Source organism: Aphelocoma coerulescens, chromosome 12 (assembly GCF_041296385.1).
Source record: "Aphelocoma coerulescens isolate FSJ_1873_10779 chromosome 12, UR_Acoe_1.0, whole genome shotgun sequence".
Classification (NCBI taxonomy): domain Eukaryota; kingdom Metazoa; phylum Chordata; class Aves; order Passeriformes; family Corvidae; genus Aphelocoma; species Aphelocoma coerulescens.
This window is the reverse complement of record NC_091026.1, coordinates 1,252,895-1,272,528: the sequence shown is the minus strand read 5'-3', so window position 1 is coordinate 1,272,528 and position 19,634 is coordinate 1,252,895. Positions and strand designations below refer to the sequence as shown.

The 19,634-nt window shown below is 50.7% G+C and overlaps 1 protein-coding gene across 1 annotated transcript; it reads right to left on the bottom strand.

The window, feature by feature from the left end:
• Positions 1 to 921: 921 nt before the first annotated feature.
• On the bottom strand, positions 922 to 4,546 carry LOC138117742 (uncharacterized). The gene is made up of 8 exons (XM_069028300.1): positions 4,540 to 4,546; positions 3,282 to 3,518; positions 2,399 to 2,464; positions 2,127 to 2,198; positions 1,938 to 2,039; positions 1,376 to 1,483; positions 1,021 to 1,092; positions 922 to 926 (listed from the first exon to the last, which is right to left on the bottom strand). Exons 1-8 carry the CDS (start codon positions 4,544 to 4,546, stop codon positions 922 to 924), a joined length of 669 nt encoding a protein of 222 aa, XP_068884401.1.
• Positions 4,547 to 19,634: the final 15,088 nt, after the last annotated feature.

Below are 19,634 nucleotides of genomic sequence, written 5' to 3'. Positions count from 1 at the left end.
GGCTGCGATGGATCCCTTCCCCTGTGCCGGGCACGGCGTGTGCAGATGTGCAGCGACAGCCCCGGCTGCTGAGGCTCAGGAGAAGGCTGAGGGAAGTGCACCCACCATGTCCTCCCTGCAGCATTTCCTTCAGCATTTGCCTCATGATTCTCAATGGCTCATGGGGTTTCTTGAGTTCTGTAGCTTTGTTCTTTCTTTTTGGAGGACCTTATCAGAAAGTAGTTCCATTTCAGATGAGTGGATCCCACAAAACCAGTGCTCAGCCTGTGGGGTCAGCAGGGACTCACTACTCACCCCTGCGATGGGAGCTGGGCTTGCGTGCAGGAACCAGCAAAGGAGCTGGAGAAGTCCTCCCTGCAGACACACCTGTAACTCAACAGCCAGAGAAGTTTCTGTCATCTCTGCTGATCTGCATGGGCAGCACTGAGCTACAGGAGCGGGGAGGGGATCCCGCAGGGCGAGGGCACACACGGGCACAGCTGTGTCCTGGCACCTGCAGCGATGCCCCACTGGCCACCTTTGGGCTCTGAGCTGGCAGCTCTCCCCGGGGAAAGGCATTGACCTACCCTCATCTTCTCCCTGAGGCTCAGTCGTGGACATGGGCTGGGAAGCTGCTTCACCAAGAGGTTCAGCTACAAAGAAAGTCAGGACAGAACAGTTTCCCTGGCACTGTTCGACATCCTCCGGCTGCCTGGGGCCGGCAGAGGAGCCGCGCCGGGCACAGCGCCCCGGGGCACAGCCCTGGGCCCGGCCCCTTCCCTCTCTGTTCTTCTCCGTGGCTGCACAGAGCACACGCAAGGAGCAACTGGCATTGCACACGGGAAGGAGACTGACAGCTAAATGCTCCTTCCTCCCCCGACAGCGACCCTGTGGGATCACTCAGGGCTCGAGAAGGGAGCAGGGCAAGGTCTCCAGAACCCTTCAGCCTTGAGGTGACGTTAAGGAGAGTGGCACATGAGTGAGCTCTTGCCACAGTGACACTGATCATTGTGTCAGGAAAAAGGGACATTGAGAACTTGCCTCCAGCATGTGCCAAGGTCTTCAAACCGTCATCCAGCAGGGATTCCAGATAATCCATGTCCTGATCCCAGTCTAGAAGGGAGCAGAGATCAGAACCATTCCATGGTGTGCTGGGATCCCCTTCTGCCTTAGGGAACCGGGCACTGCAAGGGGGTTGGGTAAGGCCGTGGGAGCCAGATGCCAATGGACATGGCCAAAGCTGCAGAGGGGCCTGGGGAGCTCTGGGCTGGCTCCTGGTCCCTCTCCTCCCTCTTGGCAGGCCCTGGGCAACATCCCAGGTGGGGCAGCACTGCCCAGCAGCAGAGATGGCAGCTCAAGCCTCAGCAGGGCTCAGGCCCAGACTCTCAGCAATTACCTCCTGTGCCTGTGCCTGGCATGGCCTCCCTTCCTGCAGCAGAGGCTGCCAATGAGCCACTGCTTCCTCCGGGAAACGCCGCCTTCAGCACAGCCTCTGCTTCCATCTCTGGAGAAAGGAAGAGGGACAGCTGGGTCAGGTAGGTGGAACTGTTCCCCATTTGGCAGATGGCCTCTTCTTAAGCCATCATGGGTCAAAATAATGGATAAGGATGAGGAAGGTGCCCAGCCTCTTGGGGCTGGGCCAGGGCCCTCCCTTCTCCAAAGAGCCTCCACTCCTGATCTACCCAGAGACCGGGAAATTGCAGGGGATCTCAGGGTGTGCATGGCCCGTGGTGCAGTTTGGGCACCCTGTCAGCGGATGCCAAATGCCTTCCTGCAGAGGCTGGGGAGGAGCTGCAGCCAGGCCAGGCTGGGAAACAGCCCTGCAGGGCGTGAAAGCAGCAGCGGGGCCGCGAGGCTGCGATGGATCCCTTCCCCTGTGCCGGGCACGGCGTGTGCAGATGTGCAGCGACAGCCCCGGCTGCTGAGGCTCAGGAGAAGGCTGAGGGAAGTGCACCCACCTTGTCCTCCCTGCAGCATTTCCTTCAGCATTTGCCTCATGATTCTCAATGGCTCATGGGGTTTCTTGAGTTCTGTAGCCTTGTTCATTCCTTTTGGAGGACCTTATCAGAAAGTAGTTCCATTTCAGATGAGTGGATCCCACAAAACCAGTGCTCAGCCTGTGGGGTCAGCAGGGACTCACTACTCACCCCTGCGATGGGAGCCAGGCTTGCATGCAGGAACCAGCAAAGGAGCTGGAGAAGTCCTCCCTGCAGACACACCTGTAACTCAACAGCCAGAGAAGCTTCTGTCATCTCTGCTGATCTGCATGGGCAGCACTGAGCTGCAGGAGTGGGGAGGGGATCCCGCAGGGCGAGGGCACACACGGGCACAGCTGTGTCCTGGCACCTGCAGCGATGCCCCGCTGGCCACCTTTGGGCTCTGAGCTGGCAGCTCTCCCCGGGGAAAGGCATCGACCTACCCTCATCTTCTCCCTGAGGCTCAGTCGTGGACATGGGCTGGGAAGCTGCTTCACCAAGAGGTTCAGCTACAAAGAAAGTCAGGACAGAACAGTTTCCCTGGCACTGTTCGACATCCTCCGGCTGCCTGGGGCCGGCAGAGGAGCCGCGCTGGGCACAGCGCCCCGGGGCACAGCCCTGGGCCCGGCCCCTTCCCTCTCTGCTCTTCTCCGTGGCTGCACAGAGCACACGCAAGGAGCAACTGGCATTGCACACGGGAAGGAGACTGACAGCTAAATGCTCCTTCCTCCCCCGACAGCGACCCTGTGGGATCACTCAGGGCTCGAGAAGGGAGCAGGGCAAGGTCTCCAGAACCCTTCAGCCTTGAGGTGACGTTAAGGAGAGTGGCACATGAGTGAGCTCTTGCCACAGTGACACTGATCATTGTGTCAGGAAAAAGGGACATTGAGAACTTGCCTCCAGCATGTGCCAAGGTCTTCAAACCGTCATCCAGGAGGGATTCCAGATAATCCATGTCCTGATCCCAGTCTAGAAGGGAGCAGAGATCAGAACCATTCCATGGCGTGCTGGGATCCCCTTCTGCCTTAGGGAACCAGGCACGGCAAGGGGGTTGGGAAAGGCCGTGGGAGCCAGATGCCAATGGACATGGCCAAAGCTGCAGAGGGGCCTGGGGAGCTCTGGGCTGGCTCCTGGTCCCTCTCCTCCCTCTTGGCAGGCCCTGGGCAACATCCCAGGAGGGGCGGCTGCAGCAGCCCAGGGCCCCTCAGGGCTCTCTCACTCCCACCACAGAAGCCCTCCCTACAGCCCTGGGGAAAACCCTCCCCCACGCTTCCCGGGGAGAAGGGAGCGCTGTCCCGGGAAAGGGGAGCCCGGCCGCCGGCTCACCTGCTCCGCGCGCTGGCATCGGAGCAGCCTGGGCAGCCCTGGCAGGCAGGGCCACTGCCAGCAGGAGCAGGAGCACGAGGCGCAGAGCAAGGGCCATGCTGCCTCGCCCTCTGCCAGTCCCGCCGCTCTCGCTGCCACCACAGTCCTGACGCTGCTGTCCCGAGGTCAGCACCGCCGCCGCCGCCGCCGCCGCCGCAACAGCCGTGGTCACCGCCGGACTGCTCGGGCGCTGGGGTGCTGTGCAAGCGCAGGGCTCTGGGACCTCTGTGACCTCAGAGCCTGCTCTGACCTCAGAGCCTGCTCTGACCTCTGAGACTGCTGTGACCTCAGAGACTGCTGTGACCTCAGAGACTGCTGTGACCTCAGAGCCTGCTCTGACCTCAGAGCCTGCTGTGACCTCTGAGACTGCTGTGACCTCAGAGACTGCTGTGACCTCAGAGCCTGCTCTGACCTCAGAGCCTGCTGTGACCTCAGAGACTGCTCTGACCTCATGGCCTTTGTTGCACCCCCAGAGTGTACCCACATCTGTACTAATGAACTGCCTTGATTGTAAATGCTTTGCTTCATCAAAGGGCCAATGCTTTGCAAAACCTTTGTTTTGCTTGCTGACATTGCTTGTCAGGCTGTGTCCCTGGAGATGCTCCCGATGGCTCCCCTCTTTTCCTGGGCATGCCACTGGAGGAGGTCCATGTCCAGATATTCCATTGTAATAAACAGAATCACAGAATCACAAAATATGCTGAGTTGGAAGGGACCCACAAGGATCAAGAAGTCCAACTCCTGGCCCTGCACAGGAGCATCCATCCTCAAGAGTCATGCCATTTTCCTGAGTGTATTGTCTAAATGTATCTTGAGCTCTCTCAGCCTTGATGCTGCCCTGGGGTGCCTCTTTCAGTGCCCAACCACCCTCTGGATAAAGGACCTTTTTCTAATATCCAGCCTAAACTTCCCCAACTGACACAACTTCAGGCCATCTCCTATCACTGATGACCACAGAAAGAGGTAATTTCCTGCCTCTCTTCTTCCTGTCACAAGGAAGTTTTAGACCCCAATGAAGTCTCCTTTCACTCTCCTCCAGGCAGAAGAGACAAACAGCCCTCCGCTGCTCTTCATACAGCTTTCCCCTAGGCCTTTTGCCATCTTCATTGCCCTCCTTTAGACACTTTCTTATATTGCACTGACCAAAACTTGAGACAATATTCAAGGTGAGGCGGCCCCAGTGCAGAGCAGAGCGGGACAATCCCCTCCCTGGCCCCACCGGCCATGCTGGGCCTGGTGCCCCCCAGGACAGGGATGTCCCCCCTGGCTGCCAGGGCACTGCCGGCTCATATCCAACTTTCCATCCACCATGATTCCCAGCTCCCTTTGCACTGTGCTGCTCTCCAGCAACTCATTTCCCAGCCTGTCTGTATATCCAGCATTGCCCCATCCCAGGTGCAGAATCTGGCACTTTCTCATGTTAAACTTCATAGGGTTGGTGATTGTCCAGTCCTCCAGTTTGTTGAGGTCTCAGCCCAGGGACCCTCAGCATGGGCTCCCCCAGCCCCTCGGGGCCCCACCGCTGGTCGCAGCAGCACCGTGCCTGGCTCCTGCCTGCCCACACGGTGCTGGCCCTGCACACAGCTCGCCCTGCAATGGGCTCCCTGAGCACCTGTGACCATTGGGCTACTCCTGTCTTCATACTGACCGTTTTATACACAACAGCTTGCTGTCCTGCGGGCCTGGTCATGGAAAGAAAACACTCTGCTCCAGTGCTGTTTGCTTTCTTTTCCTGGTGCTTGGCTGCAGGGGCACAGGAGGGAGGGTCTGCAGCCCTCGGGCAGCTGCTGCCTGGCCATTGCATGAGGCGATTCCTCTCTGCTGGGGAGGGAGAGCCCTCCAGGGCAGGTGCCCAGCTGGCAGCGAGCAGCACTGCTACGGCTGCTGAAACACCCGCTTTGGGCCTCTCTTCCTGGCATTCTGTGCTCTCCTGCTCCTCCTGGCCCAGCTTGAGGCTGGGCTGGCTCAGTGTATGTGGCTGCTGAGGCCAAACTCCTCCTGCTCACCTTGCGGAGCTGAGGGAATTGAGAATCGCTGCACGTGGCCGCTGCCTCCCAAGGAGGCTCCTGGTGCAGGCACTGCTGCAGCATCCCTCCTGAACAGCCTTCAGGTCTTGTGCTTGGGGGCTGGGATCCCACAGCAGGGCTCTGCTCTGACATGGGAGACCCTGGCTAACTCCAGGATCTCTCCCAGGTCTCCTCCCTGAGCTTCATCCCACGGCTCAGCCCCAAGGGTATCAGGAATTTCACAGCCTACCATTGGTGACTCATAGTCAGAATGCACAGGAAAACTCTAGCTGCGTTTTGAAATACCAGATGCTGTGTTGTTTCCTTCCCACTGCGGATTTTCCATCGCCCCAGCCTCAGCCCCGGCAGCCTGCCTGGATGTTCTCCCCATGCTGCTTCTGCAATCCCACTAATCCAGGTCCTCCTGGTTCTGTGGGCAGCTCTTTAAGCCACCAAGGTCCTGTTCCTCCTTTTTTGGGAGCAAGTCCGAGTGAGAGATGATTCACGGACTCAGCACCAAGACTCCAGCAGCAGTGGTCGGTTCCTGAGCGCACTTGGTGTCCGCAGGCAGTTGCCCATGGCTCTGGCAGGGATGTGGAGGGGAGGCTGTGCAGGGGAGCAGCCCCCACACCCCAGCCCACGGGGTCCTGCAGCCTGTGGGTGTGGAGCAGCAGATCCTGGCATGACAGGGGCAGCAGCTGGGCAGTGCAGCACCTACTGCACACATCTACTGCAGGGATATGTTTGCAATATTGTGTATACATATCCTCCAAATTGAAAAAATTCAGGCAAAATGTAGCTTAATTTCAAAGGCATTGGGGAAGAATTATTACCGCTGCTTTCCTGGCTGATTTTTGGAACCTCATACTTTTTTTTTTTTAATGCTTTGTGCAAACAGTTTCTGAATCTGGGATTTGCCTTTCCCTGGATGCCCCTGGGGCTCTGGGGACCAGCTGGAGCCCAGGCTAGAGCCCCTTTTCAGGGGAAAATGGCGTGGCCTGAACAATGTTGTATTTCTCTGCAATTTGCTCTCTCCATGGGGTTTCTCCCCCTCTGCATCTCCCTTTGCACTGCTTTCCAAACCCCCTCTCAACAGAGATGCCACTGGTGCCACTGAAACCATTGTACACTGATCCTAGGGAAAGAGCAGGTGTGCTGAAGGATGCTGGTGCCAGGTGTGGGAGAGAGCAGGGTGGGAAGAGGGAAGGCAGATGAGGGCAGTGAGCTCCTCCAGAGAGGAGCTGACTGTGGTCAGTAAGAGAATGAGACCTACAATAAACTGACACTTCAGTCTTCTGTCTTGTTGCTGACTGAATGACTCAAGTGCTTCAAACCACGTTCTTACTTAACAGTATGTTGGATAATTATGGCTAAATAGGAATGGGAGACTAAACAGACAACTAAGAAAGGCTTACTAAAGGAAAAAAGGCTGCTTCTCCACATAGCCCAAGAATTTATTGGAAAGGGAGTTTTTCAATCACAAGGATTCCTGCTCCACTCCAGGAAAAGCATAATTCAGTGTACCAGGGAGCTCTTCTCTTAACACATTGCTGATGTTCCCATGCTACCACTCATTAGTAGAGATGGATTAATTTCTTCTCACTGTTTATGTTTGACTTTTGTTTGGAAACAGTAGGAGAAAAAATGTGCCCACTGTGAAGATTTGGTTCATGTGGGTCAGTTATTATTTCAGCTGCAGAAGGTGAGGGAGGAATTCACAGAGGTTTTCCCAGCCAGAATCTGGTGCTGGTTCTTGTGCCACTGGGGTCTGGAGTGGGCTCTCTCCTAGCACAACTACATAGTATCATAAATTTCTCCACATACATCTTCCAATGCATCTCCCAGCACATGGAAGGAATAAACCACGTGTGAACACTGGAGAAGGAAAATGAGCCCACAGCACTTTCCTTGGGAAGGGAACAGAAAATTCTGCAACTTCCAGAGGGGAAGAGAGAGAAAACAGGTTTGAGGAGATGAAGTAGTGGCAGGGGTAGCAGGGAGAAGAAATAAGAGGTGAGAGAAATGGTTTGTGGCTATGAATTGCAGGGCAGGCAGAGGACACCAGTGACTCAAACAGTTTGGCACCTCCTGGCCATTAGGCAGCTGATCCCAAAAGTTCATCTCTGCTCAAAGGGCATGCACAACCTGGCTTACCCAGCACAGGTGCAGGAACAGCAGAGGGAAAAAGGGAGGTGAGTGTAAAAAACTACCTAAATACTGGTGTGTGTTTCCAGCAGGTTTTGCAGCCTGTACTGAGCACCTTGGTCCTGGTTACGCTGTTCCCAGACACCATTAGATCAGAGGGAGCTGATTTAATAAGTTGTTGAAAATAGTCAAATCAGCTGATTTAAATGGTAAGGCCCATTTTAATCTTGCTGCTGCTGCTGCTCAGAAGGCAGAGGACTGGGCTGAAGCTGCAGCTTTTGAGAACAGCCCGATAGTGACAGGCAGACACAGGGAATGATTACGTGGCACCACCTCCGTTTGGGAAGAATTATTTACCCAGCAGGAGCCCAGCTCCACAGCAACATCCCTGGAACCTCTGCAACACAAATAGTAGGGAGATCATTCATACAGCAAAAGCTTTCCTGCCCTTATTTACCCTTGCACATTCACTACACCTCTTCATTTCAAGCCACCATGGGAGCACTCTGTCCATGCCGGAAGGCCCATCCTTCCCCCGCTCCTCTCTCCACGAAGATGTTCTCTGTTCTGCTGCTGCTCAGTGCGTCTCCTGGGTCTCTCTCACTGAAGGAAAATAAATCTGTTTACAAGGAACAAACAGCTTTGTGCAAACCACAGCCACGAGCTGCCAACTGCGTGTTCTCCCAGCCCAGCAATGCCTCCGTCCCCAGCACAGAGTGCTCCGCTGGTGCAGCTCCAGGGGTGTGCTGCTATGAAGTCATGTCACTGGGGACTGCAAAGCACCAGACTATGCCCCGCATCTTAAAAACACAGATGTGTGATGATTATCTCATGATAGCCATCAGAGGTCCTGCTGTAATGATATTTCCAATAATTTAGCCTTCAGGAGTTCTTAGGTTGGGATCAGCCTGTGCTCAGAGCTGGAGCAAACTGCGTGCTCAGGGTCTGCTGTGTGAAACAGTCACCGAGGTCCTGGTGCTGCCTGCTCCCTGAAAAGATGGAACTGTTACATTTTCCTGAGTCCATGTGGTGTAACCAGATAATTTCTAGTTGGGAGCACGGATAGCAATACTCAAACCACTAATACCAGTAAATATAGTTGCATGAGATTAAATAAGAATACCCTTACTGTCAGCCACACTCCCTTTTTCTATTACTCGATTATATGGTAATATGTTATTATAGTTCTTTCCTGGTATTTCTGTATGTTGATCATCTTGGGGCTGCAGCTGCAGCAGGAGTGGAAGCACTAGGGGAAATGACTCACCTCCCTCGGGCCAGACGTGGATTTTGACCCAGCAAACCAGAGGGACACTGACATAAAGGTAGAGTGTTGTGTTATTCAGGGAACAAAACATCACAGCAAATGACTGCCTTGAGTTTGGTGTGTTTCTTAATAGACTTGTGAAGTAAGTATGAAGAAAATGTCCTTACTGTTCACTACAAAAGGTCAAGTGTACAAACACCTGCAGCTGCAGATGATCTGAAGGATGCTGTGGTTACACCAAGCAGTGCCCCTCTAGCCCCAAACAGACATGGTTCAGGCTGGGTGAGTTTTCACGAGACAGCAGGAGGCTCCCTTTTTCTTTATGCTTCTTAAAAATTCCTCCCCTCTGCCCACTACATCTCCTCTACAACCACTGTTGGATGCAGCTTCCAGCGGCACAATTTCTCCTCCCGGTGCTGAGCGCGCAGGGCCCCGCAGGCAGGACCTCTGTGAGCAGCGGGATCTGCACTCTTTGCACTCGTGTCCCAGGACAGTCCCGGCAATGCAAACACGTTTTCCCTCTGCGCTTTGCAGGAACAGGAGCATCCGAACTCTTCCAAAACAGAACTTGTTTAAAGGATGAATTTTGTCCCGGTGAGCTCCCAAGGACTCCTGCTTTGAAGCTGCACTGCAGCGTGCGCAGGGGGGTCTGAAGCGTCCCTGTACCCTCCGAGTTTCAGACGGAGCTTGGAAAACAGGTATCCCTCCCGTAACCGTCCCTAACAGCGCCCAGGACGCCCTCGCCCTTTCCCGGAGCCGGGAGGTGGAAAGGGGGAGGCTGCAATGGCAGTAAAGGGCGGGTTTGTGGCTGTCCCGCTTCCAGCAGTCTCTGCCTTCCCCCACTGGCCTTGCAGGAGCTCTGCAGCTTCTCCCCGTGAAAATACCCCATGGAAAACCCTCTGCCCCTGTGCAGCATCCAGAAGTAATGCAGAACCTGTCCCCCACTCTCCCCTTCCCAGAAGTCAGGCTCTGTGTGTGTGTTTGCACATGTGCACACGCCAAGTTTCAGCCCGAAGAGAGTTTTATACCTGACTTACAACCCGCTGAAATAATTTTATTATGGAAGCAGTGACATAACTTGATAGTAATGCACACACAGCACTCCAGTGCCAGGGGTTTATAAGGCTTTTATGAGGTGTGTGTACAGGAGGTGACATCCCCAGCACAGGCAGAGCTGGCAGTACCTGGCTGGGACCCCTCCAGTGAGGGGCTGGTCGCCCCAGGGTGTCTGGCAGCACTGTGGAGATGGCTCCTCACACAGCAGACCTGGGAAAGGGACAAGGACATGAGCTGAAACAGCTCATGGCAATGGTTGGCAGGAGCTCCTTCACCTGAGAAATTCTCTCCTTAGTCCTGATGGGCGACAACAAAACCAATTTTGTGGGTGCAGCTATTGATCAGCTTCAGGTGAGTACAAAGCAGAACTCCATCCCCTGCCAAGGAGGAGAAGAGATTATCTGCTCTGTAGTGTGGCCCACTGGCATCAGAGCTGTGTAGCAGTGAGTTTCTGCTGCCTGGGCCATGAAATGAGATGCCTTGGCTGGTGCAGTTGTTGAAGGATCTGGGACACCCCTGAACAGCCAGATAAGTCTGGAGCATCCCCAGGACCAGGTATTAATCAGAATGTAGAACTTTTTCTGCAGTAATCTTGCATTACTGCTGTTAAGAGGATAAAATCTTCCATTACCCTATGATTTCTGAGTGTGCAGAGTCATGGCTAAAGCTGGGCCAGAGACAAGAAAGAGGAGCTTTGGCCAATTGGTCACCAGTTCATGCGTGGGTGGCATTCAGCACCCAATTTGCTTTGCAGAACCAGTAAAGATGAGGGGCTATTGTAAACCTGAAAAACACGTGTTTGTGCTACAGCACTTGATTCCAAAATTGTCCCAGAAAAGAACAAATATGCCTTTATAAAAAAATAGTGTGGTTTCTATTGCCCATCCCACTACTGTGTGAGAAGCTGCCTGGAGAGCAGTACTTGTTCAGATGATGTTCTGAAGGGATTGATTCAGAAACTATGACACAAATGCAGGATGAGCAAAACAGCAGCTTCAGTTTATAGTCACAGCATCACGAAGGCTGGAAAAGATCTCCAAGGTCAGAGAGTCCAGTCTTTGACCTGATACCTGCACTTACCTGATCTGCAGGGGTCTCTGTGCTGCCATTTTTAGTGAGTACCTATGGAGTGTATAGCAAACAGAGCCCAGATTTGACACATGAACAAAATATGTGGGATTTAAAGCCCTCCACAGACCTCGGGTCATGTCACCTCTTACCTGGGACCAGCTGCTGTGAACACCCCAGAGACACAGGGTTTTAGCCTCCAAAGACCTCTGGTGGTTTGACTCCCTCATCTGTGTGTCAGAGGGCCCAGAAGATCAGCTCTTTGCAGCAGGGAGCTGGCAATTCCTCTATTTAGCACTTTCCTGGCAGTGCAAGAGGTAAGAATAGGAGAGGTGGATGGCAAAGTCCAGCTTCTGTATTTCAAGTAAGATCAGATGAAAATACCGAGGAATTATTTTGTTTAACATGAGAGTAGGGAATATTTTTAATATTCAATATGATTAATTTACAACAAATTCTAAGTAGATTAATTATACATACATCATGTTTCTTTTCCCAGATGATCATTTATCCAGATAACTCTGCAAACCAACAATTAGAGCAGCATTCCCAGTGCTCTCATAATATTCTCTGGTGTTCCCAGGCTCAGCGTGCTCAGCTGAGCAATGGATGGGCTGTGCAGCAGCTGAGCATGGTTCAGGTTGTGGAATGATAAAGCATCCTGCAGGAAAGCCAGGGCTCCTGTGCCAAAGGAGTGTCAGAGCAAAACTTCCAGTAAACTGGTGTTTTCTTGCTTCCAATCTTTTCCTCCTCTTAAATAATGGGCAGAGAATGAGGTTGGTTGTGGCCTGGTTTATCTGCAGTTCCAAAGCAGCACATCACCCCATGATCCTGTGAGGGAAGCCTTTGGGATCTTTCCAGCCTTTAGTTTTTCTCAATTACTAACCTGAGGGTTGCTTAATTACTAAGCCTCCTACTTTTAGATAGTATGGGGAGGTGTGAAGGGAGGGCTGTTCAGACACAAACTGATCCCTTCTCAGCTTCAAAGGGCAAATCAAAATTCTCTCCCTGTTCCTTCTCTTGGGCTGTGGTGACACCAATGGCTCTAGGTGAGCTCTTGCCAAGCCTGCAACCAGGGCACAGCCCTTTCCCAGCTCCTCCTGGGCAGCAGGAGCAGTGTGGGACTGGTTTTGAGGGCAATCTCCTGAGTGGAGAGCAGGCAATGTGTGCAGGAGGAACCTGTGATGGATTCTGTGGGTCACGTTTCAGCAGACATTTACTGCAGGCTACTCCAGAGTGACAGTTTCTGTGTCTGTGTGATCAGTACTTGATCAGATGTTAAGAAATTCCTCCCTGTGAGGGTGGGGAGGCCCTGGCACAGGGTGCCCAGAGCAGCTGTGGCTGCCCCTGGATCCCTGGAAGTGTCCAAGGCCAGGTTGGACGGGGCTTGGAGCAGCCTGGGACAGTGGGAGGTGTCCCTGCCTGTGGCAGGGGGTGGCACTGGGTGGGCTTTAAGGTCCTTTCCAACCCAAACCAGTCTGGGATTCTGTGATTATTCTGTCTTTACTTTCACTTGTGAACAGATTCCAAGTCTACAGTGGTTTCAGTGCCTGCATCATACCACAGGGCTGCTCCATCCCTTTGTGCACTTGGAGGAAGAGATGGTGAGCACACAGCTCACAGTCCTGTCCTTTCTCCAGTAACTACAAACACCAGACTCTTCTCAAGTTTTCTATTTCATTCTACATTTTTATAATTAATTCTCTCACCCCTCAAAATCTTGCCTAATTCCGAGTCCTGGAATGAGCCCCGCTCCTCTCTGGGACAGTGGGAATGTGCAGGATTTCTGCTGGGTGCCTTGTTGCCTGTAGGACTTGAGCTCAGCGAGCTTATGCAGAGCTGTGCTCATGTTGGAAGTTAAACTTAGTCTTTAAAGAGTCCGCAAGATCAGCAAGGAGGATTTTAAGTTCCTCACAGCAGAAGCTGTGTCCATTTGGCACCTACAGCCATTCCAAGGCAGACTGTGAAGTCTCCAGAACAGTTTGATGATGCAGTGTTAAAACAACTTTCTGCCAGTGCTGGTAACCTGCCATGGCTTGGCTGAACTACCTGTAGCTGAAGAACCACATATGAATTTGCATTTTCAGAGGGAATTTCCTGTGAAGTCTGAATGCACTTTTTTAGTGACAGCAGCCTATTCAAAACTGCCTTGGCTCACCTGAAGCACTCTTGGCTTTCACTGAGTGTCCACGTTCACATTGTGGCTGTTGAAAAGTTATCAGAGAAGCTGTTCCATGTTTTCCAAGAAGCTGTTTTGAATTCTCCACTAAATACTAAGCAGAGCTCTGCTGTGATGCCATTTTTGGTGAGGTTTCAAATGGTTTATTTCTGTGCTATGATGAATTTTAATAATTGCTATAAGTATGCTATTAGTCAAAATGAAGGAGAAAGAAACCCAATTATTAAACTAGACTGCTGTGACTGGAATCTATAGCTGATATATTAAAGCCCAACTGTCATGCTTAATAATTAACTCAACCCGCTGGCAATACTGGAAAAGAAAATGAACATTAATAATGAGTTAACTGATCATTATTTCTTTTCCCTCCTACCATTAGAACAATATCTTGCAGTATATCAATTGAACAATACAATAATTTTACATCATATACACTGTGTGCTTTCACCAGTGCTTTGCTGCCTCCTGCTTTCCCAACACCACTTTTATGTAATTAATGCTTTTTTCGAAGTCTTCCTTTGCTGCCTTGGGCTGTGCAAGGCCTGAGGGAGCCAGTACAGGGTGCAAATGTGACTCAAAATGCCCTCTTTGCACCTGAACCAAAGAGGAATGGTCCACATCCACACTGACAGGTACCTACTTGTGAGGACTTTCTGAGCATTCTGAGGCTTCTCATTCAGGTCCTCACTCAGCACAGCTCACCCACCTGCTGCAGCCAAAATCGTGGCTTTGCTGTGGAATAAATGCCCCCAGGCTCAGCTGTGCTCCTCTCTCAGCAGGCTGGGAGCCAGTGTTCTGCACAGGAAGGCACCTGCCCACCCTGGAAGGTGTCCTGATGTCACCTGGAAAGCCCCACCTTTGGTGGAGTGGCTTCATGACCAAGGTTTTCCCTAGATTAGTTCAGAAACCTGGGGTCTTTCAGTGATAAGTGTTCTTGCGGGGAGGATGGACAGGCTCTCGTTAAGCAGTGCCCTCTGTCACACTGGGAGTGGCCTCAAGGGACTCATTTTAATTTGGATTTTATCTCTGCATCTTGGCAAGCTCTGCCAGCTTCATCTTGCAGTCCTTGCAAAAACCAACATTTGGGCTCTGAACCTGCTGATATTTGCAAGGGAGCCTGAGAAACAGTAGAAACATTGCACAGAGTACTGCCTGGAGTTATTGCAGAGATGATGATTCCCTGCGTGTGTGGCAGAGGAGAGCTACCCTCTGAAATGTTTTGAGGTCTTCAGTGCCCACCAGAGACCTCGGGATAAGCCAGATCCCTTTGTACCTTTTTGTTTGATTTTGTTTTTTATTTGAGGAGGAGCCCAAACTCTCATGGACTTAATGAGAGCTTATCAAATACGGGGCAGTGCCCACAGTGTCCCCAGTGGGCTGCAGGGATTGATTTGTTTTGCCCTTGCTGCTCCTGATGAGAGGGCTGGCTTTAGACACAGCTGTGTTTGGGGGATGGCTGAACTTGGGAACACCTTTGTTTCTTCCCCATCCTCCACAAGGCAGCGTGTGCTTGGGCAAGAGCGCTCACTCCCCACTGCTGGCCTTTGCTATCCTTCCTCTGCCGCCCCCTGCTCCCCTGCAGACTGGGATGGTCTGTGGGATCCCTTCCAAGCCAAACCACTCTGATTCCCTGAGTCTATGGCTCCCACTGCAGTCCCAGTTCCCTCCTGGTCTCCCAGTCCTGCCGGGAGCCACGCACAGCTCCGATGGCCGAGTGTGACCAGCTCCAGCCCGGCTGGAAAGCCCCGGGGCTGGGGATGTTGTGTCCAGGAGGGCAGAGCTGAGCTGGCTCCGCACCCGTCAGCGACTGGGGCAGCTGAATCCATTTTCTGAAGGACGTTAAGCTCCAGCTCAGGGTTTCAGGTTATTGCAGGAAATCTCCCTGTGAGCTTGCCCCAGAGGTCAGCTGCTCCTGAGCACAAAAGCAGCAGGAAAACAACTTCCAGCCCTCACCTTGGTGCTGGCAATAAATTAAGCGATGAAATACCAGAAGAGCACCTATGAAAGAAGTTGTCCTGCAACTTGAGAAGGAAAAATGAAGGAAATCTCTGGACTTAGGAGTTGGTTGTAGGACTGAGGAATGAGGGAGTGCTGCTTTTGGATGTGAAAGAGACATCAAAGTATCTTTAGACTGAAAAGGGATAAACATTCTTTGTAAAGAAAACTTCCCTAAATCTGAAGTTAGCTGTGGCAGTGGTGGGAGCAGCTTGGAGCAATGACTCACTGCATGGAGGGTATTTATTCACCCAGTTGCTTTAGATAAATCCCCCTGATGCCGACGTTATCTGACACTTTTCATTTTTCTATATTTAACAGGAACCAAAGTACAAGCCTCTACTCCAGGAACCATTGCCAGGGAGATGATTATTCATTAACTCTGGGTAAGGAAAAATGGGCTTAGCAACATCTAAGATCTCTGGGGGGAGTCTCTACATTAATTTCCTGTCAAATTCCTGTTGGTATTCTATGTAAGCATTCCTCCAAATTAATAATGCAAAATAACTAGAAAGTAGCAGAAACCCCAAGGCAAATATTGCAATTTTTAGCCAGAATGGGTTTAGTTGATATTGCTTTATGCATCCTTTGCCTCTGAAATGTGAACTATTTCGGGTGCTGTTACCTGAATAATTCACTGTGCACTTTCTGTAGAAACTATAGCTACAGGACATTTTACCTCTCAGTTAGATGGTGGAATAATAATTGCTAATCATGTGTTTGATTGATTTTCACCGTCATTGTTGAGAATATTTCTTATTAATAAATGCCTTCATTAATAGATCAGTGTTATAAAATAGAAATAAATTATTTGGGATACTTCCCCCCATCAGTCACTGAATACATTATTCTTGACTATTTCTATTCATTAAGCCAGCTGCATTCCATTAAGAAAACAATATAAACCATAGTTCAGGGAAAGACTCTGAAATGCTTTAAAAATCCACAGGGAATATTTCTCTCGTATCAACATTTTTATAGATACAATCTTTTAACCTGGAAACGCCGTGCCCTGGGTCTGATTTGCGGAAATCACCAGAACCTTTGGGATAAACAGCCCTGTGTGTGTGGAGCCCAGCTCTGCCTGGGACACAGAGGGGGCTGTGAGAGGGGAGGGACGCTGGCACCGGGGTGTGCAGGGGCTGCGGGGTCTAAAAGAAGCACTTGGCTCTATGGGGCCGTGCTGAAGTGCCTTCAGTGCAGCACAACGTGAGCACAGCCTTTTCTGAGGGAAGACTCTGGGAACCTGGGGCATTAGGAAATGCATGAGGGCTGGTGCTGCTGTCTCTGCCTGCCCCAGAGCTGGACTTCATCGTCCTTTTACATTGAAGTTCCCCCTAAAAACTGTACAGATTAATGACTGTTTGGCAGTAAGAGCTGAATGCAATCCACACTCATTGCTTAAATCTTGGGAGAATGTCTCACACTGGCAGCAGTCTCCTGGCACCCACCAAAGCACCCACCACCGTTTTTCCCACAATTAAGTGGGAAACCTTTGAGCATTTAACGTTATCTCCTATAAATTCTCCACCTAATCATCCAAAGAGGAGCCAGTATCATTTTGATGTTTAAGCAGGAATAATCCCCTTTTCATTTCAAGAGTCTACTCCCTCATTTTTTTTCCTGTGACTAATTGATCATGCATTCCTTGCTGATAAATGCCTGTTAGTGTGGTTGGTGGCAGGAATTAATGAAACCATAAATTGCATGTAGTCTGTGGTGATTCTTCCCTTTGCAGTCTGTCTGGGAGACGAAATTCCTTGGCAGTGCAGTGTGTCAGGAGATGAGAATGCCTTTGTTCTGGGGAGAGCTGCAGCATCACAACCACTTCAAAGGTGGATAAAGAGTGAAGGGGGGTAAAAGCTCTGATCTGCTGAGCCTCCCTAGCTCTGCAATGCAATGGTGGAGGTAGATGAGAACGAAAAGGGTCAGATACCATCCCCAAAACAACCCAAACCCATATGCCTCCAGTATCATCTAAATTCAGTTTAATTCGTTTAACTTGGTTGGAGATGATGGAAAAGAAGCAACAGTCCCATTAAAGAACAAACCTTGTCTTAGAGCCATAGTTAGCAGGAGCAGAGGGGAGTTAATCATCATCCCTGAAAGTGTTGGACAGGGCTTGGAGCGCCCTGGGATAGTGGGAGGTGTCCCTGCCCATGGCACGGGTGGGATGAGAGGAGCTTTAAGGTCCTTCCCACCCAAACCACTCCATGATTCTGATTCATCCCAAGGTTTATCCATATGCACTGATGTTTTGTTGCTGCAGCAGCTCCCTGGCAGCTCTGAGAAGGTCAGCACCCGAAACAACTTGCAGAGAAACTCCTCTTGGCCTTCTCATCATCAGGGTGAACACTGCAACAGCAGTGGCTCCCTGTGAAATACCCTCCTGCTGATTCCTGCTGTCTGGCTGGACGTGCCAGGAGCCAGCCCCACCTCCCAGGCTCTTTGTCAGGCTCGTCAGAAGCTGCACAAGAGCTGATATCAATAGATAAAGAGATTCCCCTGTGCTTCCTTGCCAAGGCAGCCCCATGCTCCTGCCAGCCCCTCGTGGGCTGCACTAGAGGCAGAAGGAGCTGGTTGATGGTGCACTGGGCAGCTCCTGTGTGCCCTGGGGCTGGGGTAGGTCAGCCAAGAGGGGCTGAAGAGCACAGGATCCCATGGCTGTGAGGGGAAGAACAGAAAGGGAAAGAGGAAAAAGAATAAAGCAGAAAGGCCAAATCCACTCTTGCCTGGTAAGTGCTGTCTTGGCGTCTCTAGCACCACTTGGGGCTCCGTGGAGCTTTGGCTGCCTGAACTTCCAGCGTTGTATCACAGAATTGAAGTTGAGCTCCTGAAGGCATTTCCTGAGCTACTAACTCAAAGGAAAGTACATAACGTTTTTTTTTTCCTCATGAAGATTTTTCTCTTACATCTTTCTCATTCCCAGGTACAATATATCTAATGTAAAACTTGACAGGAACACAGAATACTGCCCAAAGGTGGTGGCTACTGATGAAATACCATCCTGTGCCTTTTTCTCCCCAAAGACTTGCAGGTTAGGCTGGTACACGTGTACACAGTGTGCTCTTACAGACTGCTGTGCTGGTTTGGGTTTCTGTAGTGATGCTGGTTTTGCATTAAATTTTTAATGTGTTCTCTATGTAATTATGCTCTGTGTGGTGTCTTCTCATTTCCAACTTGGATTGCTTCAATCATTTTAATGAACGTACTGAAGGAATTCTACTTATAACAGTCTTGAAAAATCGGGAGAGGTTTTTGCTCTTACTAATGGACCCTGATGTAATGTCACATCTGAGACACAAATTCTATCGCTAGGCCAGTGTTCAAGTCAGTGACAAAATCAATGGGTGTTTAAAAAAGAGGGTATTCTGAGTCTGTCTCAGGAATATCAAATAACATTTCATAAACAGACAGCATTTCTAATTACAAGTTTATCCTGGGTCACTGCTTTTTAAAAGACCTTGACTGACAAACCAGGGAAAAGAGCAGCCAGCTGCCCAGAAGGGGCTGAGAGTTGGCTCTGCCAATGTGCTCACCTTGGGGAGGCCACATGTACTGGGTGCTTTATGGGGGGCTCAGGATATGCAATTATTCTTTTTTTTTTTTTTTTTCCTTTCTAAGGGTTTTATAAGTTAAAATAGGAATGTTTCTCCCAAATTTACTAAATCAGAATCAAAACTTAAACTCCAATTGCTGGGAGAAGGGAGGTTCTTCACACCTGAGAAGAAGTGGAGGGGTGAATTTCAGACGTGTGCTGTGGGTCTGCTGCAATGCTCAGTTATTTTTGGGTACTGCCTGCCAGAGGACCTTGCTGACATGTTCATTTGATGATGATAACTCTTGGATCAGTTTCCCAAGCAACAAGGCAATGGCTGTGCTGCTTCCCATTCTCACTAAAGGCGAACTGGATACTTAAAGGATGACTAAATTGAACAAATATTTAAAATTTGTGAATACTAGTGAGAAAAAATTAATTACGTAAATTAAAAAGGCAAATTTAGCAGGACACTAAGGAAAAAGGAAGTGCAGATTTTGTATTAGAAACATCTTCACAGATGGGCATATCAGGCTGTGACAAAAACCAGTCAGAAGTTTGAAGAGATGAAAGGCTGGATTAGTTGTTGTTAGGAGCCAACGTTTGATAGCTAGTATGGGAATTTGGAAGACAAACTAGGGAATACTGTCAGCCCATTGTAGTGCTGGACTAAAAGGGCTCTTGATAGGTTTTTTCCCAAAGTGAACAAAAGTGGGAGGCAAACTGGCTTGCCAAGAGGAATAGTTAGCAATTAATGAAAAATAGCTTTGCTCTTTGTAGGCTTTACAGATGCAAGGATGGGACAAACATTTCTTTGGTCCTGATTCAGCAGGTTCACGGGGGTCACACAATTCACAGCACAAAGCTCTGGCCTGACCTGCAGAGAGCGATCTGCTGGAGAGCCACGGACCACAGGAAAGCCTTTGATCTCTGTGTGTGCCTGCCAGTTGGCCACTGCTGTGTCAGAAATGCCTCTGCTGCTAGTGGGGAATGTGAGTGTGATAAAGGGAATTTCAGAGCGTGCTGTATGCAGAGCCTCCGCTCCCTCCTGCCTCCAGAA